Genomic DNA, 21,238 nt, shown 5'->3' on the forward strand with positions numbered 1-21,238 from the left:
TACAAGTACTTATGAATAGTCAGGTAGTTTTCCTTTTGAGTGTAGGTACGGAACCCTAAAAATCAAAGAGTTTCCGCGGGAATAAAAAAACCTACATCCACGCGAACGCAGTCGTCATGTAGTAGAAAATATAAAATTAGTGATAGAGAGCAGACAATAATAGCATTATTTCCTTTTAAAATGCTTGCGAAATATGGCAAGAGATAAAACTTGAGATTGTGTCAATCAATTGAGTATTTCACATCTATAAGAATGTTGTTTTCAAAGGCAGATAAGATAAAACTGACTTATGGACTATGGTTAAAACGCTAAACTACTGCAAGCATATTGCTTACAATAAGGTTAAGTTGTGGTCCTTACCAAACGTTCCCAACAATAAACTAAGACCATGTCATAAAATAAAGTCTGACAACTGCATTTTTAGGGTTCCGTATCCAAAAGGTAAATCGGAACCCTTTTATTGTCACTCTGCTGTCTGTCTGTCTGTCTGCCGATCCGCGTGTCACGGGTCTCTAGCTTGTAGACGAAATGAGTTACAAACCTGAAATTTTGATATTTGGTGTAGAACATTAACCCAAAACTGAATAATATACGAAACCCTAAAAAAGCGAGGCTTAACTCGCACTTGGCCGGTTTTTGTAATGATACTTATTATGATTATGAGTAGTTGTTTTTCAAAAGATGTATCCGTTTTGCTAAGAAAACGGGTTATTCATATGATTCATCGAATTTCATCATGATAGTAACATCACTACTAATCTTGTTGGTTTGTTCATTTGTTGGTTCGTCCTTCAATCAAGTCGCAACAGAGCAACGGGTCGACGTGATTTTATAGATTTCGTATAGATAGTGACATAGGCTACTTTTTATCCCGGAAAATCAAAGAGTTCCCACGGGATTATTAAAAACCTAAATCCACGCGTACGAAGTCGTTATTAGCTGGTATTATACTAAATGACACCCATGACTTCGTCTGCGTGGATTTAGGTTTTTTAAAATCACGTAAGAATTCTTTGAAATTTCGGAATTAAAATAAGCCTATATCCGTCTCCGGGATGAAAGCTATCTCTGTACTAAATTGCGTTAAATTTGATGAATGGATAGGCAGTGAAACAGGAACAGATAGACAGACATACACATACCCTTTCACGTCATTTATAATATCCAGTAGGGAAGTATGGATTACAAAGTTGTAAGTGTCTGTTTATTTGTCAGTGCGGAAATCATCCAAAACCACTGGACCGGTTAAGACAAAACTATTCCCATTTAAAAACGGTAATAAAGTTGTAATTTACAGTAAATAGCAATAATAACTGGTAAAAGCACCTAATCTCTTTATATTTCTCATTGATACTTCAAATTCTATCTGGCATAGTATTGGGATCATGATATGTTTTATCTCATCTAAACTTGAAATAAATTTATCAGAGTTCCCTCATCTCTTGGTATCTGATTCAACTCATTTGAGTGAAGGCATCACAGTGTAGTGATCGTATGTATCGTTTTGTTAAGTGACTTGGCCGGCCTAAAGGAAAATGGCCCGGACTAGAATTAAGTGCCTCCTCATACTTCTCTCTCTAGTAGTTTCTGTTTCTGCAAGATCACTCCCTTTGATTCGTGAATCTACGCCTCAAATCTCAATCTCGAACGAAGTGTATACAACACCCAGTAAGGTCGCACTTGAAGATGAAACTATTTGGAATACAAGTAAAGAGATCATACAAGAAATAAAAAACGATCAAAATACAACTAATCGAAATGTTAACAGAAACGAAATAATATTGAATAATCTAAGACCCGGTCAAGGTGTGAGTAGTTACAAAATCGAACTTACAAGAGAAGGTGATAATGTGAAAGGAAAAGCAATCATAGATGTGTCGTTGAGTGATCAAACTCTAAGAGAACCAATAAAGTTCCATATTATGGGGCTCGATATAGAAAATGTTCAAGTTGCTCTAATGACAGCCGAAAATCCTCAGGATGCGGAAAAGCGCGATGATGGTTCCATTTTAGAAATAAGACTGATGCAAGGATTCGCTACTACAAACATAGTTATCATTGATTATAATGTACCATTGAGAAACGATGGAACTGGCATATTTTTAGGGACATGGGATGATGATAAGTAAGATTTTTTTAAATTTGGAACAACCATTGGTAATTTTAAATCTAGCAATCCATAGTTTTTTCAGTGTTTCTTTTCCTTGAGTGCTTTTTGTTCAGGCGTCATATATCCTGGCTGTTCTTATGTCGTGTGAGGCCAGAAAGTCGGTCGCTTTACGGGATCAAAGGCCTTATCCCCATTCATATCGTACAGCACCTCCAGTGTAATATCATCGAACTTCGGCAATGCGTTTATTTTGTCAAGTTCCTTTTGCGCAGCGTCAATGTCTTTTTGTCTATCTGCACAGTAAGATTTATCTGTGGTTGTAGCAACTTCCATTGCTTATCCACTTCGACCGAAAGTGTATCTTCAGAATAGGGAATCTTGACCTGTGCGTATTCCGATTTGAACTTCTCTACTAGACCTTGTACTGGTACTTTCTTTGCATATTCCTCCCTATTAATTTTTGGAAGCTCTGGAGGGTTTGCTTGCACCCGCCGCAAATACATATCTGCCTTGGCTTTAAACGCCAAGAATTTTCCTTTCTGTTCAGGTGGGATTCTCTTCATAAACTCTATCCAATTTATGGTGGGTTTTGTAAATCGCTTCGACATTTTTAACATGTTATTAGTTAAGTTCTCCTAACATTCAATATCAACTGACAGACTTCCACTGCGATACATAGGTCTCTTGTGAGGGGCTTCCACACGTGGTCTTTTGTACGGAAGACAGTGTAGACTGTAGAGTTTGAAAATTACAAGCAACAAACAGAGATCATACAACAGTTTTGAGATTAGGTACTATGCCTTTCACAAGACAAATATAATGATATATTTTCACAAGATAAATTATAAATGAAAAAGTGTGTTTGTTTGTTGGTTTATTGGTTTGTCCTTCAATCACGTCACAACGCGACGTAGCAACGGCTCGAAGTGATATTTTACATGGATTTAGTTAAAGACCTGGAGAGTGACATAGGCTACTTTTATCCTGCAAAATCAAAGAGTTCCCACGGGATTTTAAAAAATTTCCACGCGGATGAAGTCGCAGGCATTAGCTAGTAATATAACTAATGACTACACTAAAATGGTGTACCTATGCTTTTATGGTAAAACAACATGTACGTACCTACCTAATGGCGCCCATAAATTTATCATTTTTTTCAGTGAGTACATCGCAATGAACCTGCATCCAACCAATGCAAAGCGTGTGTTTCCTTGCATGGATGAGCCCAATTTATCCGCTAGGTATTTCAGTTTCACCTTTGAAGACATGGATAATTTTGCAAGATTACTGACAAATAGCCGATTAGTTGACGGGAGTACGTAAGTACCTACCTTTTTAAATTACCTTTTCTGTTTAATTTTAGTTAATAAGACGAATAATAATGTTCGAATTTTGTTTTAGTTTAGGATGTTTGCAATTTTTTATTCAGAAAACTCGCCAGGGTAACAAAATAACTAAGCAAGCTGGCCAAATAAAATTATTATTTCATGATATCGCTTAAGAGGGCTCGGGCCGGTGCCACAGATTAATATATTCTTCATACATACGTAGGAGAGTAATTACTACATTATTTGATACAAGCTTATGCTCACAACTTCGTCCGCGTGGACTACAAAATTTCAAAACCCTATTTCACCCCCTTAGGAGTTGAATTTTCAAAAATCCTTTCTTAGCGGATGCCTACGTATAGCTATCTGCATGCCAAATTTCAGCCCGATCCGTCCAGTAGTTTGAGCTGTGCGTTGATAGATCAGTCAGTCAGTCAGTCATTCAGTCAGTCAGTCAGTCAGTCACCTTTTCCTTTTATATATATATAGATTGTACGCTCAAAACTAAGTATTATAATTATCGATTTATCTCCTCATTATCTAGGTTTATTGATATATAAAACATTGATTTTTTTTTGATTTTAAAGTTACGAAATATTTTAATATAAATAACGGGTACATACCACGATTAATTTGACGTTTTTTATATGTCGATATATTTTCAACCCAATTGCACGGGTCGTAGGTTACGACGGGACTGCAGGGAAGAGGGTAGTTCGGTAGTTCGCTATTGCCCTTGACAGCTCGAACTTCATCTCTCGCATCACCGCAGTCCCGTCGTGATGTAGGGGATGACGGGTATGTACCCGTTATTTACATTAAAATATGTCGTTAAACCACGAAATAAGGTTTTAAAAACCGAACAATCTCCTTCGTGCCTTCTCCATAAACGTGACACTGGCGAAACACTCTGTGCCCAGCTGGCACACCTAAAAGCCAATAATTGGGAATTGAATTGAATTGAAGGTTTTAAAACCATTAACTGAGTACCTATTATATTTTTTATTTCTTAATTTTAGAACAACATTTGAAACTTTGGAAGGACCAGTTCATCGGTGGGCCATGGTGGCACACAGCTTGAACCACGTCAATACACCAGTAACAGACCTGGTCAACCTGTATGCCCGAGAAGGTACCAACCGGCAGGAGGCCATAGCTTCGGGGGCCATCAGTCATTTCTACAATGCACTGAACGAGTGGACTGGTAAAGAACATCGAAATATTATTAACGGTCAAAATGGCGGCTTGCATGTGATGGCGATGCCGGATGTGGCCCGCGACTGGTACGGTCTTTCCACTTTATGTATTTGGTGAGTTACCTATAAATCTTTAACTTGTTTATATTATTATGTTAGTTTTTTTTAGAATTTAATATTTTATTATCAATGGTTAACAAATAAATTATTAATAAACTTAAATCTAAAAAAAACAACATTAAATTAAAACTAAAATAAATTAAATTAAATCTAAAATCTCGTCGAGACCACCGCAGCGAGGCATTGTACCCAAGATGCTGGCAGCATTACCCCTTTGGATGGCCAAACTAATTCTTTGACCAAGGTAGCTGCCAGCTCTCGGGTCCCCGGTTGACTCGATAACTCTTGTCGCAATTTCTTCAAAAAGAGCTCGAGCCCCCGGGCCCCACGGCCCCAAGGTCTCCACACCAAAAGGCACGAATACGAAGCTCCCATCGAGGTTTTCATATTTGCGCCTCTTGGCCTGTTCGGCGCTGATGGCCGCTGCACCCGCCATAGAGGAGGTCGCCTGAATGTGGGATGCAGCTAAAGTGTCTACACAAGTTGCATCCCAAACAAGCGACCTGCCCATCTTCCACGGTACGAGCGTCATACCATCAGGTCTCTTGCCATCGCTACGTGCCAAACCAATAGGTTCTAGTACAGCTGGCACATGGGCGGTGCCAAGGGACCTCCGGATGATGTTATTAAGGGTACTATGGCGGGAGAAGCGTCCAGCGCTTCTCGAACAGGAGAGCCCATGGTGGCCGAAGGCGTCAACGCAGTCACCGCAGTGGCAACGGTGAGGCTGGTTTATTGTGGCGCCAAGCCTAAGACCAATCAAAACAGAAAGTGTCGTATGGTCTAACAAAGTGCCCAGGTTGGCAGAGGGAAGAGCATGTAGCCAGTAGCCGGACTCTTTTGCAGAGACAGCGAGAAGACGAGCAAGGTCTTTTTTAGAATTTGCGTTTGCTAGTAAAGTGTCAAATGTCGTTATATAATAATAACGTTAACGTTAACCTATATAATTTTTTTTTTTTTTTTTTTAAACTTAAAGCTAGCCTTATCTAATTACTATATAAATCATGACCGCGTGGAATGGTGCCAAGAATACTGGCTGCATTTCCGCGCTGGACAGCCAGGCTGATCCGCTGCGCAAAAAATGAGCCAGCCCTTCTGTCACCAGTTGAGGCTATTAATCGCGGTGAAATGTCTCGTAAAAAATTTTTAGCACTAAGACTCCATGGCCCCAGGGTCTCCACGGCAAACGGCACAAAAATGTAACTCTCTATAAGAGAGGCATACTTACTACATATTTTTACATACATACAACCTATATAATATACTAAATGATGCCCGCGACTTCGTCCGCGTCGATTTACATTTTTGAAAATCCCGCGGGAACTCTTTGATTTTCCGGGATAAAAAGTAGTATGTCCAGGGTATAATCTATCTCCATTCCAAATTTCATCCAAATCCGTTCAGCCGTTTTTGCGTGATTGAGTAACAAACATCCAAACATCCACACTTTCACATTTATAATATTAGTAGGACTAGCTGACCCGGCGAACTTCGTACCGCCTAACAATCGATTCTTTTTCAGGCAATTTTTTTTTAAATTTTCTCTCCGTAAGAACCACCCTCGTACTTCAAGGAATACTTATTATAATAAAAGAATTAGCGAAATCGGTTCAGCTGTTCTCGAGATTTGCGGTTAGCAACACATTCAGTGATTCATTTTTATATATAGAGATTAGGATTAGGTCTTGGACTGTAGTATTAAAAGGAAGTCGGTTAATTAAGTGATTTTTTGTATAGCGGTAGTTTATTCCAAATTTCATGATTCAATGGGAAGTACCCTATAGGTTTTCGTGACAGACACGACAAACAGACGGACAGATGGACAGACAGACAGATAGACAACGAAGTGATCTTATAAGGGTTCCTTTATTCCTTTTGAAGTACAGAACCCTAAAAATGTTATTAATTTAGGGAACCTTACATCCTCATGGAGAACAACAATGCCGTGAAGCAGAGGAAGACTGCGCTCGTGACGATCGCCGAAGGAATGGCGAGGCAGTGGTTCGGCTGGGCCTTGTTCCCTCAGAACTGGAGAGATCAGTGGGTGACGGCAGGCCTGGCCAGCTATGCTGCATATGAAGTAGCGAAGGATGTAAGTATGGCGCTATTTGTGTCCCGATATAGGTCTAGGTACACCCTGTATATCGATACAGGCTGTAACCAGAATGCTAGCAAAAACTTAGTGTTATTGTTATACTACCTAAACACAATCCAATACCAATAACAATTTGCCTCGTTTTGTAGTTTTAGTGATTTATTATTTTTCAAACCCGCAATGTATAACGTGCAAAACTCGGGTCAATGCCCCGTCTACGACTCAGCATTGACTCCGAGTGGCCTTCATATGGAACGTTCGTTGACCTCTATCGTCAGTCAGATGTTTTACTTGTAATATATCGTGAAATTTTACAAAATATAGGTTATTTTGTTCGCGTTTTTTTGTGGTATCATAATATATCACTGATCATCAGTGCTATCACCTGTCTTCGTTTTTGCCAGCGTTCTGGTTACACCCTGTATGTAGTCGTACGGCGAAAATCGGTTCGTGAAAATTCACCAACATTTCATTCAACTGTGACTGTGTTCACCCGTCCGATATAAGTTATCAGTTAACTTATCACCATTTACATGTCAGTCAAAAGATAATGTCATTTTACTTGTACTTACATACATTCCCAGATAAAAACTAAGTAGAGCTTGTGGAAAAATTTAGATGCATTACGATTCCTAATTCCAATGAACATTAATTTGCTCGCATAAAATAATATTAAGTAGGTACGTTTTAAGGGTCCCAAGGTGCTAGAATGGCGACCTCGCACCGGAAGACGCAGTGTTGGAAGACCCCCCCACTAGGTGGACGGACGACATCAGACGAGTCGCAGGGAGCCGCTGGATCCAGGCGGCGCAAGACCGTGGCGTGTTGAAGTCCCTGCAAGAGACCTATGTCCAGCAGTGAACGTCTATTGGTTGATGATGATGATGATGACGTTTTAAAAAACTAATGTTGAGCCAACACTATGAAATACATAATACATATATGACATTAACTCATCGATATATAAATTATTCATCGAAGTATTATGTTTTAGTAGCTTAAAATCTTGTCTAACATAGTAATAATATTATTTAGACGACCTCCCTGGCGCAGTGTTGAGCGCTGTGGTCTTATTAGTGGGAGGTCCTGGGTTCGATTCCTGGCAGGGGTTTTATAATTTCTAAATTTCTGGTCTGGTCTGGTGGGAGGCTTCGGCCGTGGCTAGTTACCACCCTACCGGCAAAGCCGTGCCACCAAGCGATTTAGCGTTCCGGTACGATGCCGTGTAGAAACCAAAGGGGTATGGGTTTAATAAAAACTGCCATACCCCTTCCAGGTTAGCCCGCTATCATCTTAGACTGCATCATCACTTACCATCAGGTGAGATTGCAGTCAAGGGCTAACTTGTATCTGAAATAAAAAATAAATTAAAAAATACGTCTTGCTGACGAGAGGGTCAAACTCAGCTAATGTTGTGGCCCAAACGACGGAACTGGTCTTTGTGGTTATAAGAATATACTGTTACTAGCTGATGCCCGCAACTTCATCCACGCCGAATTAGGTTTTTAAAAATCCCGTGGGAACTCTTATGTGTCAATCCAGAGTATAATCTATCTCCATTCCAAATTTCATCCAAATCCATTCAGCCGTTTTCGCGTGATTGAGTAACAAATATCCAAACATCCACACTTTCACATTTATAATATTAGTAGGATTTATTATTTTGCAAGAAAACTTTTGATAAACTACCCCCGACCCGTCGGTCAGGGGTAGTTTATCAAAAATTCAGCCAGCTTCATTTCTGAAAATGCTTTCTTAGTGGAGCCTAGTAGACTAACGTAGCTTAGGTACTAAGAAAAGCTACACATAAATTTTCATGTTTTAACGAAACTAAGAAAATTAAAACTCCTCTCCGTCACAACACAGCATGGAAAGGTGAGTTTGATATCGTGTTCTGTACAGTGGAATTTTCAATGTTTAATTGAAAGAAGTGCACATTGCTTGAACATGTGAAACACTCGTCTGCTATGCTTGATACACTTCCTTCAAAATTCCTAAAATTTCACTGTTGGGAATACGACATAAAGTTCACATTTCCATGCCTTACTGGGAGTCGATTCGGATTGCAGTCGGTGTCGGCTCTGTGTAATGTGCGAAGACCTTAGGCAGTGGTCCGTCCGCCCGCGCCGCGCCGACGAGAAAACGACTCTCTCAAGAAACCACAGACCACCCCCAGAAACGCATAATAAATGTACATTCCGTGTAAACGAAAGAGATGCATAATATATCAAAAATTGCTCTCTGACTGTTCACACTGCAGGCGACGACTCACTTTACAAGTTTTGTCGCTGAGCGACAAGCTTTCAAAAATAATCTCGCTCAGCGATATTCGTTCAGTGATGCTCGCTCGCTGTTGTGCTGTAAACATGTGTAACGCGCGCGCAGGTTTGCGCAGGACTGAGCGACCGCCACCGCGGGCGAATGGCGCGAGTAATCGCTCGTCGCACTTGCACACTCGCTCATAGCCCGGCTACAAAACTATCGATACTACACACTCGCTTCCCGCTGATCGCCAATTCGTTATAGTTTCTAGTTCTACTCGTTTCTCGTTCATCGTCGGCGGTCGGACCACTGCCTTAACTGGTTTTTTTTTAAACTTTCGTGACGTGTACTTTATAATTATCTATTTTGTTTGTAGTTTCAAACTCCTCCCGAAGATCACGAGGACAACTCCCTCATAGACATGAACGCAATATTTACCACAGATGTCATTCAAGAAAGTCTCTACTATGATGCGTATGCTAGCGCTACAGCCTTAAGGTATTTATAAATAATTCATTCACGTCTGAATACTAAAATTATCTTACCATAAAGCAAATTAAGAAGAAGAAGAAAATTATCTTAAAAATTATCTTAAGGCCCATTTGCGTGGAGCCTTAGTATTCCCATGTTTCTTGCTGTCGATAAAAAAAATATTTGCATTTATTCAAGGTTAAACGATCCTATTTTTGAAGAAAACCAAATAAGACAACACACTCTAGGGCTGTTGAGAACCAAAGCGCCCGCGTTGCTGCGTATGACCAGATTGGTTCTGAGTGAAGAGACAGATTTGGTTCAAACGACTGCACAAGGACTTTTAGAAAGGAGGTTAGTAATCAAGACAATTTATATAGTCTTTAACCAGTGTGTCTTTCTCGTCCTCACCTATGGTGCTGAAACGTGGACACTGACAAACGGCCTTGTTCATAAATTAAAAGTCGCTCAGCGAGCTATGGAAAGGGCTATATTAGGAGTTTCCCTGAGGGATAAGATTTGAAATGAGGAGATCCGCAGCAGAACCAAGGTCTCTGACATAGCCCAAACTATTAGTAAGCTGAAGTGGCAGTGTGCAGATCATACCTACCTGTCGTAGAGGCGATGGCCGTTGGAGCCCGAAAGTCCCTGTGTAGAGACCGCGTTTAAGCAAGCGTAGTGTGGGACGGCCTACAGCACGATGGACCGATGATATAAACAGGCTGACGGGAAGTGGCTGGATGAGGAAGGCTGAGGTCCGGGTGTGGTGGTGTGGCGCTAGTTAGGGAAGGCCTATGTCCAACAGTGGTGGTCCACAGGCTGATGATGATGGTGATGAATCAAGACAATGAAAGGAAGAAAGAGAAGAAGGGGAAGCGAGAAAAAGTAAAGCGGTGATAGACAGATGGTTAAGGGCTAAGGCTTCCATCTCCTATTCGGAAGGTTTGGGGTTCGATCTCTGACTTTTCCGAGTTTCGTATTATGTGTGCTTTATGCAATTAAATATCACGGTAAAGGAAAATGTCTTGAAGAAGCTTACATGCCCGAGAGTTCTCGATAATGTTCTTAGAGGTATGAGAGAGAAAGAAGAATCTGCATTTGGCCAGCACTATGGCCTAAGCATTTCTCTGTTATGGGCCTCTACTTTGCAACTTACTTGAAACTATGAAAATTGGTATTTGGACTTACAGTTCAAAATAAAGAAAGGCTTTTTGGAAATTCCATCAAAAACACGTCACTCGAGCGACGACGCCGAGGTGGGCCAATCAATTCAAAACTAGGCAGTCAGCTCTTACCATAGAAGTCATTGATGTTGGAATCGCCCTATAGAAGTAAAGCAATACAAGTCTTGGCCGAAATAGCAATTACCGACCTCGTTTAGTTTAGAATCAATGTCAATTAAATCACTTCGAAGGTCCTCGGCTTCGCCTCGGTCGTCCAGTGTTGCACGGCCGGTAATTGCGTTATTACAGGCCTCAGGAGATGTAGTAGACCTTACAATGCAATTGCACAACTGTAAGGTCTACATCTCCTGAGGATGCTCCGGTGTCGGGGCGAAACGTGCGTCGAATGTGTTTGGGATTTGTGTGGTGCTGCGTGGTGGTGGTGCGTGTTGCTTGCCTAGTGGCTGCATTTTCCTGCATGATTAGCAGTGGGAGGGCGGGCCGTGCATTTCGCATGCTGCATGTTGCACCATACACATTCGACCTGTTTCAGCGGTTCGAGCTGTATAGCAAACTAGCTGATGCCCGCGACTTCGTCCGCGTGGAATTAGGTTTTTAAAAATCCCGTGGGAACTCTTTGATTTTCCAGGATAAAAAGTAGCCTATGTCACTCTCCAGGTCTTTTCTATACCAATGCAAAAAATCACGTCAATCCGTTGCACCGTTGCTACGTGATTGAAGGACAAACCAACAAACCAACAAACTAACAAACCAATAAACCAACAAACAAACACACTTTCGCATTTATGATAAGGGTACTGATTAAGCATTTGGTTCATTGCGAAGGGGTTTACTTTTCGAAAACCGCACTAATTTCAAATTGTTTGCATTCCGCAGAATCATTTCCGCGGTGACTACTGGAAACTTGTACGAAAGCCTGGCCAACGGATACAGCAGTGACGCAGGAAGTGGTCTGATTTTCTCGGTGGAAGGATTCCTACGTCCATGGGTAGAGAACGAAGGTTACCCTGTCATCACCGTCCTTCTGCAACGTGGAGGTGTTTACCTCACGCAGGTAATAGATGGCGTACCTAACTTATTTTTTCTATTATAAAACTAGATTATGCTCGCGACTTCGTTCGCGTGGACTACACAAATTTCAAACCCCAATTTCACCCCATTAGGGGTTGAGTTTTCAAAAACCTTTCTTAGCGGATGCCTACGTCATAATACCTATCTGCATGCCCGATCCATCCAGTAGTTTGAGCTGTGCGTTGATAGATCAGTCAGTCATTCAGTCAGTCAGTCAGTCAGTCAGTCACCTTTTCCTTTTATATATTCAGACTAGCGTATGCTCGCGACTTTGTCCGCGTGGACTACACAAATTTCAAACCCCTATTTCACCCCCTTAGGGGTTGAATTTTCAAAAATCCTTTCTTAGCGGATGCCTACGTCATAATAGCTATCTGCATACCAAATTTCAGCCCGATCCGTCCAGTAGTTTGAGCTGTGCGTTGATAGATCAGTCAGTCAGTCAGTCAGTCAGTCAGTCAGTCAGTCAGTCAGTCAGTCAGTCAGTCAGTCAGTCAGTCAGTCACCTTTTCCTTTTATATATTCAGACTAGCGTATGCTCGCGACTTTGTCCGCGTGGACTACACAAATTTCAAACCCCTATTTCACCCCCTTAGGGGTTGAATTTTCAAAAATCCTTTCTTAGCGGATGCCTACGTCATAATAGCTATCTGCATACCAAATTTCAGCCCGATCCGTCCAGTAGTTTGAGCTGTGCGTTGATAGATCAGTCAGTCAGTCAGTCAGTCAGTCAGTCAGTCAGTCAGTCAGTCAGTCAGTCACCTTTTCCTTTTATATATTCAGACTAGCGTATGCTCGCGACTTTGTCCGCGTGGACTACACAAATTTCAAACCCCTATTTCACCCCCTTAGGGGTTGAATTTTCAAAAATCCTTTCTTAGCGGATGCCTACGTCATAATAGCTATCTGCATACCAAATTTCAGCCCGATCCGTCCAGTAGTTTGAGCTGTGCGTTGATAGATCAGTCAGTCAGTCAGTCAGTCAGTCAGTCACCTTTTCCTTTTATATATTTAGAAGAAAGAAGATAAGGCCAAATATTATGATTACAATTTTACTTTTGGCGATATATAAAATTTTCGCCTGCATGTTTCAGCAACGGTTTGGTTTCTCAGAACGACGAAACTTGGAGTATGCGATACCGCTAACATTCACGACGAGCTCGGATCCCAACTTCGACGACATTTTCCCAACACAAATGATGACATCCAATTTGCTACTAGATTTGGAATTGGGTGACGATTGGATCATATTTAATCTCCAAGGACAAGGTAAATCGAAGAAAATACTAAAAAAAATTGTAAAATAAAATCAGCGAAAATATTTGTTCCAGAAAACCGTAATTTTGACATGACAGTTGACCCATAAAGACTCTAGAGACTTTTGATCCATAGAGTTAAAATCGCGCGTCAAGTCATTTTGTACGGACTATAATATCTACCTATATTTTGTGCTAGGTTAATTTTATTTTTACGATCCCATTTACGATCATTTTAAAAGACAACTGTAACTTGTACCTATGTTTTAGGTTATTATCGCGTAAATTATGAAGATACTTGGGATAGGCTCATTGAAGCTCTGTCAGACCCAGAAACAAGAGAAGAGATCCATCCACTTAATCGTGCTACTGTAAGTGCAAGTTTTTTTAAAAAATAGAGATAGCGAGTAAACGAGCAGGTGTGTCACCTGATGTTAAGTGTATGACATATATCACTTGATATAGTTGTCTTACTTCGAAAATTGAAAACACGAATTACTAGTTCATGACCACAATTTAATTTTTTTTATGTGATGTAACCACAAATTCACGTTTTTCAGATGTTTATAGACATTACCTACCTGCCAAATTTCATGATTCTAGGTCAACGGGAAATACCCTGTAGGTTTCTTGACAGACCGATATACAGAGAGACAACAAAGTGATACTATAAGGGTTCCGTTTTTCCTTTTGAGGTACGAAACCCTAAAAAAAGAGATTGAAAATATTCCGGTTTTAAATGTTCTGAATAACTTTTAGCTTCTCGATGACGCACTGAACTTGGCCCGAGCTGGCAAAATTGGATACGATACAGCATTACAAATAGCATTAACGATGGAGCTTGAAACAGAATATGCAGTTTGGAAAGCCTTCGTGAGGAACATGGACTTCATCAGGAAACGTCTAGTTCCTTTTGTGGAGGGAGACGAACGCGATGATGACATTTACTTGGTAAATAATCCATTGATACATAATAATTCATATTGGTTGCCTATTAAATCCATACTTTCATCATCATCATCATCATGATCAACCCATCACCGGCTCACTACAGAGCGCGGGTCTCCTCTCAGAGTGAGAAGGGTTTTGGTCATAGTATACCACGCTGGCCAAGTGCGGATTGGTAGACTTCACACACCTTTGAGAACATTATGGAGAACTCTCAGGCATGCAGGTTTCCTCACGATGTTTTCCTTCACCGTTAAAGCAAGTGATATTTAATTAATTAAAACGCTCATAATTCCGAAAAGTTAGAGGTGCGTGCCCGGGATCGAACCCCCGTCCTCCGATTAGAAGGCGGACGTCCTAACCACTAGGCTATCACTGCTTCATCACAAATCCATACTTTACCTAATTATATTTATAATCCATACTAATATTATAAATGCGAAAGTGTGTCTGTCTGTCTGTCTGTCTGCTATCTTTTCACGGCCCATCCGTTTAACCGATTTTGATGAAATTTGGTATAGAGATAGCTTGCATCCCGGCGAAGGACATAGGCTTTTTAGGACTTTTGATCCCGGAAAATTAAAGAGTTCCCACGGGATTTTTAAAAACCTAAATCTACTCGGACGAAGTCGCGGGCATCATCTAGTAAATTATAAATGTGAAAATGTGTCTGTCTATCTGCTAGCTTTTTACGGTCCAACAGTTTAATCTTATTTTTTTTTATTCCGATACAAGTTAGCCCTTGACTACGATTTCATCAGGCGGCAAGTGACGATGCAGTCTCAAATGGAAGTGGGCTTAACTTGGAAAGGGTGTGGCAGTTTTACTAAACCCACACCCCTGATCGGTTTCTACGCGGTATCGTACCGGAACGCTAAATCGCTTGGCAGCATGGCTTTGCGGGTAGGATGGTGACAAAGAGTAAATTTATATGTAGGAAAGACTGAAAGCCTTTAGAAGATAATGATGATAATGATTAACACGGATAAGTCAGGATTACAACCTATTAGATTAACCGAGCCTTCGTGGGCGCACTAACATTATTCTCGCACACTACGTGGGATATCACAGACTACCCTCAACTACACCTACCCTAAATAATCTCAATAGTCAAGATAACAACGTCTCCTATGAGACTAGACAATGCTAACAAACACTAGCTAAGTCCCTACCTAGCTACCGGCGCGGCGGCTCCACTATGTTGCGCATTCATTTTATTCTCTCAAGATGACGGTAGGATGACGTAATGATCAATCTATTTAAAACAATAGGCTACTTGACTCATAGCTAATTTCGTCCAATAAATGATTATTTCATATAGTATTTTGCTTAAGACAACGAAATATATCAATAACAATTATTAAAAACGCAGGATGGATATATATAAATCCAATTTAAAAAAATACAATTTTTATTTTTATTTGTAACGCAGAAAACGCTGTCAGCCATGATGTGACGTCATTAAATATGTAAACAAAGAAATGTCATCCCTATGTCACGCGTGGACTAACGTAGTATCCATATATTATATAACATTTAAAGTCCGTAAAAGTTTGTCAGGACTTTAAATTAAATACAATAACGATAATTACTATATTTTTCATGTAAACTAGTATAGAAGTCATGTTTATTAAACTTTGGGAGGTTATGCTGTTGTTTACAAATGCATGACGTCAGAGCACAGATAATCTATCGGCCAAACATGGCCGACAGTGTTTTCACCTGTCTACGAAAAATATATTTTTAAATTAAAGTTTTACGGTTTTTAGGGCGCAAAAAAATATAGTGTTAATTTTTTTGATCTAATAGGACAAATATTAATCATTTAAGACCTACTTTAAAAAAGTGTCAACTAGCCTATTATTATCGACGGCCCTGCCGTCATATACATAAGGTAACAGTGACTAGCCACGACCGAAGCCTCCCGTCAGACAAAATTTATTTATTTCCAGAGAATGATCAGAAGAACGATAGTGGCAGTAGAACAAGAAATAGGTTTCGAACCGGAAGCTGCAGAACCTGCTATGGTATCTCTTACTCGGGGCCTGGTGATGGAGCACGCGTGCAAAGTCGGCTACGAGCCTTGTACTGCTGCTGCCGTTGATATATTTTATGACCCAACAAGCAATGAAGGAGATATGTGAGTCTTTCTTTTTCTACAATTTTATTAATTTTTAACTATTCTGATTAATTTAGTGCCAAGGTCCTACAATTAAATTCAGTTCCAATGTTTGAATTGCCTCGTATAAGTCCTGCAAATTGCTATTGCGCTGGAACCATGTCTCATTAACATCGAAATGACGTCATTTGACGTATATTTAAGTTATATACCATCAGCTCGAAAATTCAGTCTAGTGCTGACGTCACTAAAATGGCGGCCACGCGCATTAGCAATTTGTGGGACTTATACCTGAAAGCTCAGCATAGGAATAGACCCCACTATGTGGACGAATGATTTCAAGCGAGTACAGTTACTCGCTTGAAATCATTCGTACATGGTCTTGTGCTGCTTTTATCTAGCCGTTCCCAGTGGAAAGGCTAGATAAAAGCAGCACAAGACCGTGTCCCTGTCCTCAGACATGAACACCGCTCCCGAGTTCCGACACCATCTGCCTCGGCGAGAGGAAAACCGTCGGCAAACGTCCCATAAGGGACACAGCCGCAACACGGCAGCGTATACAGTGTGCAACGGAAACCATCCGCAGGGGACCAAACCACCCCGAACGGATTTCCCCCATTTCCTATACAGGAAATGTGCGAAGACCATGGACATCTCTTTCCACAGAATCCTGAGATCTCCATCCAGTTGTGAAGTCTACCGATTGAGGCGATGACGACGATTTTTTTTTAAAGGATATTAGCCAAGTTAATTGCTGACTAATATTCCCCTTTACCCTCCAATTAAGCGTAAAGCTTGTGCTAGGAGTTGGTACGACAAGTGCAACGGGTGGGATTTGAACCGGCGACCTTTCAGTTTTCAGTCCGCTCCTTTAACCGTTGAGTTATCGAAGCTCTAAAGTTTTTGGCCAGATACTTTTCAAAAGTGGTACTACTTCTAATTCTGTTGTACATTTTTATCAAATCTATTATTTTTGCAGAAATCCCAACATCCCCCCAGAGATAAGGCCGGCAGTATATTGCACCATGATGAGGGAAGATGAGGATAATGAAGTCAGAGAAGCCCTTGAGAGTCATCTGGAACAACTAGAGTCTAGATATGAGCGCCTCGTTATTTTGGAGTCTTTGGCCTGTTCGGACGATGGAGGATTCATTCTGACGTAAGCTAAAATACATCTTCTGCTTTAAATGATCTATTCTATACATACTATGCTGATGCAAAAGGTGATCCTGCCACCAGACCAGATCAGAAATTTAGAAATTATAAAATTCCAAACCCCTGCTAGGAATCGAACCCGGGACCTCCCACTAATATGACCACAGTGCTTATCACAGCACCAGGGAGGTATAGTTTGTAACGGTTATTAAAAGTTTTATAATAACTTGTAATAATTTACATTAGGGCATCGACGCGGTAAAAGACAAAGGTGCACGCTTATTACAAAGGTAATTTTGCTTGGGCCGTCCGGAGCAAAACCTATTACCATGGTAATAATAATCTCATCAACAAGCCCATTCAACTGCCTCCACGTAAAAATGTTTTGTACTTTATAGCTTAGAAAATTTCCAAGTTTTTCCATGGTTATAAAATGAACTATTATGAAATATTTTATAACAACAAAAAGACCTAGCTCCTTAATAAGTTAGATATATATTTAGGATCTGCTAGACTAAGACCACCTCAAGAGTACGCATATACCTACAAGGTTTTGCATGAAAACGGTGTTGGCGGGGGACAGGAGAGAATGCTTTGTTGTGATTGGTGGACTCAAAAGTCACGTAATCAAGACAATGTGTGGAATGAGGGTACCGAACGGGCGTGTGTCGACTTTTATGCTAAGCAACTGCCTTAACGTGGTGTCCCTACAAGAGACCTATGTCCATCCAGCAATGGACGTCTGTCGGTTGATGGTGATGATGACATATATGTGACATTATGTTCTCAGATTACTTGCGCAAACGATTTCTGATAGCAGCTCGTATAACTTCGTGTTGGAAGAGAGATTAAAAGTCTTCGCAGCCGTGGCCTCCTCCAGTTTCCAGAATTCAGTACTTGCACTGAACTTCCTTATTGTAAATACCCAGGAAATAAGAGAAATGTGAGTTATCTATATTATGTCTATAAGTTCCGCAAATTGCTAATGCGCGTTGTCGCCGTTTTAGTGACGTCAGCACTAGACTGAAGTTTCGAGTTGATGGTATATTTTTCAATATTTTAACAAGATTTTAACTTAAATATACGTCAAATGACGTCAAAATGACGTTATTTCAATGTTAATGAGACATGGTTCCAGCGCAATAGCAATTTGCGGGACTTGTAAATAAATAAAAATAAATAAATAAACTTTTATTGCAGGCGTATCAACCCATAATTGTGTGTTAGTACAAGTACTTATTACTAGCTTAACTTAACAACTAATCCTATTTACCTAAAAACTAATTATAAAAAACTATTCACAATGCTCGTGGGAGCCTTCTGGCGCCTATGTGCGCACCACCCCAGCATCTCCAGAGAGGTCTTATACCGCTTGGATAAGGGTTTGTATGGACTACCTAGAATCTGGAAAATGTGCAGATTACCGATTTCAATCCTCACAACAAAACTTTACCCAAAAATGCAGATTTCTGCACCTAACTATAGTTGTTCTGCACTTAAAGTTAAAGTAAAAGGCGGTTTAAGTTAGCAGTTACCGTTAAACTTTGAACGTCAAAGGACAATAGTTTTCACAAGTCAGGGTTTGTTAACTTTGGACTAAAATTTTACCATTAATCTTAATCCTGAATCCTAACTTGTGGAACCCATTTTGCCTTTTATTAGTGGTCAATGTTTAACTGTAACCATGGATTAACTTATGGCTTAAGTACCATATAGGTTTTCTTGACAGACACGACAGACGGAAAGATAGACAGGCAACAAAGTGATCCTATAAGGGTCTTTTAGGCACGCAACCCTAAACATAAGTAAAATGGGTTTCAGGTACGGTGGTCCCGATAAGCTAGAGGAGGCGATTTTCATAATGGCGGAAAATATTGTTGATGCTGGTGAGAAAAACCAAGTAAGTAATCTTTTATATGTAAATGTAAATATAGTTATATTAAATCCATACTAATCACTACCCATATTTTTATATCACTACCTACCCATTCACTACCCATATTATAAATGCGAACGTGTTTGTTTGTTGGTTTGTTGGTTTGTCCTTCAATCACGTCGCAACAGAGCAACGGATTGACGTGATTTTTTGCATGGGTATAGTTTAAGAACTGGAGAGTGACAAACGCTACTTTTTATACCGGAAAATCAAAGAATTCCCAGGGGATTTTTAGCGATTGGTATTATACCAGTCGCTTCACTGCTGAGTGAACATACATACATATAATTTTAATTTAATTTAATTTTAAATAATATATAATTTAATTTTATATATATATTATTTAAAATTAAATTAAATTAAAATTATATGTATGTATGTTCACTCAGCAGTGAAGCGACTGGTATAATACCAATCGCTAAAAATCCCCTGGGAATTCTTTGATTTTCCGGTATAAAAAGTAGCCTTTGTCATATATACATTATTATATATACATACATATCTCGAATTTCGCCACTGGTAGCAAAGCGAACCTTGGCCTAACAGTCAAGGCGTCGGGCGCGGTTCACAGAAGACGTATATGGCAATAATTGCCATCTAGTAGCGACACCTTGTAGTTTTTTGCACTTTGTACTTTGCAATTTTTGATATGTATTTAAAAATATTTAAATTGTGAGTTATGATGTAAAAATATAGAAATCCATATTATCTTTGTAGTTCAACAATTGGGTCAACAGTCAGAATGAATTAAGCAGACTCGACGACTCGATAGAGGTCGCTAGAAGAGCACGGCATCGTCTGAATGAGAACCTCGCTTGGATCGATGACAATTTGGAAGATGTTTACGACTGGATCCATGAAAATGATGCAACCACTGTGTTTGCATCCACTCTATTGTTATGTATATCTATGTGTATTGCATTGTTTAACCAATAATAGCATACAGGCTGTAACCTGAACGCTGGCAAAAACGAAGACAGGGTTAGTACCTCTGATTACTGATATTATGATACCACAAAAAACGCGAAAAAATAATATATAAAAAATCCTATAATTTTGTAAAAGTTTACGGTGTATTGCAAATAAAACATTTGACTGACGCTAGAGGTCAACGATCGTTGCGTAAGTACGACACTCGGAGTCAATGGCGCGTCGTAGGCGGGTGATTGACCCGTGTTTTGCACGCTATACATTGCGGGTTTGAAAAATACTAAATCACTAAAACTACAAAATGAGGCAAATGGTTATTGGTATTGGATTGTATTAGGTAGTATAACAATAATGCTAAGTTATTGCTAGCGTTTTGATTACACCCTGTATATAAAATTGCTTCATCATTGCAACAGTAACTTAACAATAAAAATAGAATTATTTTACTTAATATTTTAGAGTTAATAGGGGATTCACAGGATACTATAAATACTATAAATACTATAATATAGGAAATAGTTTTAATAGGATTAACGTTATAATAATATTAAGCATATTCTAAAAAAATATAAAATTTTATGAGATAAATAATTTGAATTTATGGTTATTGGGTAGGTAGTTGTTAATAATTTTAACTTATTAGGTAAGTACTTGAAATTATTTCATCATAGTTTAGATTTTTTTTTATTGGCAGATGGTTAATTATGTAGTGTATTTGTAAGGTATTGGATACTCTTTGCTATCTCTTCGATAGTATTTGTAGTTCCTAATATTATTGTATATTATGCTCTAGTATGCGAAAACATTATTTAAATATATTTTAATTTACGAGTATTATATTATTTTATAATTGGGTTTCATCGGGCTTTACTTATGGTTTGTATCAGATACTATATTCTATATTTAAGATAAATAGTTTTCATGTATTAGAGCGAAGATAAGAACTATAAATAATTGAATCACAGCTTGTTACGACTTATGTAACTTGATTGTTTGATACATTGTGTATTTTTAACTTTTAGGTTTAAGATATATAATCACATAAATAAGGTGGTAT

General features: G+C 39.5%; 2 protein-coding genes across 2 annotated transcripts; one reads left to right on the forward strand and one right to left on the reverse strand.

The window, feature by feature from the left end:
• Positions 1-1,526: 1,526 nt before the first annotated feature.
• Positions 1,527-20,187, forward strand: LOC117987166 (aminopeptidase N-like). The gene is made up of 15 exons (XM_034974125.2): positions 1,527-2,125; positions 3,271-3,429; positions 4,458-4,748; positions 6,666-6,846; positions 9,488-9,609; positions 9,781-9,936; positions 11,643-11,820; positions 12,932-13,106; positions 13,364-13,464; positions 13,853-14,044; positions 15,994-16,181; positions 17,140-17,319; positions 18,106-18,258; positions 19,137-19,215; positions 19,969-20,187. Exons 1-15 carry the CDS (start codon positions 1,536-1,538, stop codon positions 20,185-20,187), a joined length of 2,964 nt encoding a protein of 987 aa, XP_034830016.1. The 5' UTR covers positions 1,527-1,535.
• Positions 2,189-2,718, reverse strand: LOC117987025 (ATP synthase subunit d, mitochondrial-like). The gene is given in 2 exon segments (XM_034973987.2): positions 2,189-2,421; positions 2,424-2,718. Coding segments are annotated over 2 exon segments (471 nt in total). The 3' UTR covers positions 2,189-2,245.
• Positions 20,188-21,238: the final 1,051 nt, after the last annotated feature.

This window comes from Maniola hyperantus, chromosome 12 (genome assembly GCF_902806685.2).
Source record: "Maniola hyperantus chromosome 12, iAphHyp1.2, whole genome shotgun sequence".
NCBI lineage: Eukaryota > Metazoa > Arthropoda > Insecta > Lepidoptera > Nymphalidae > Maniola > Maniola hyperantus.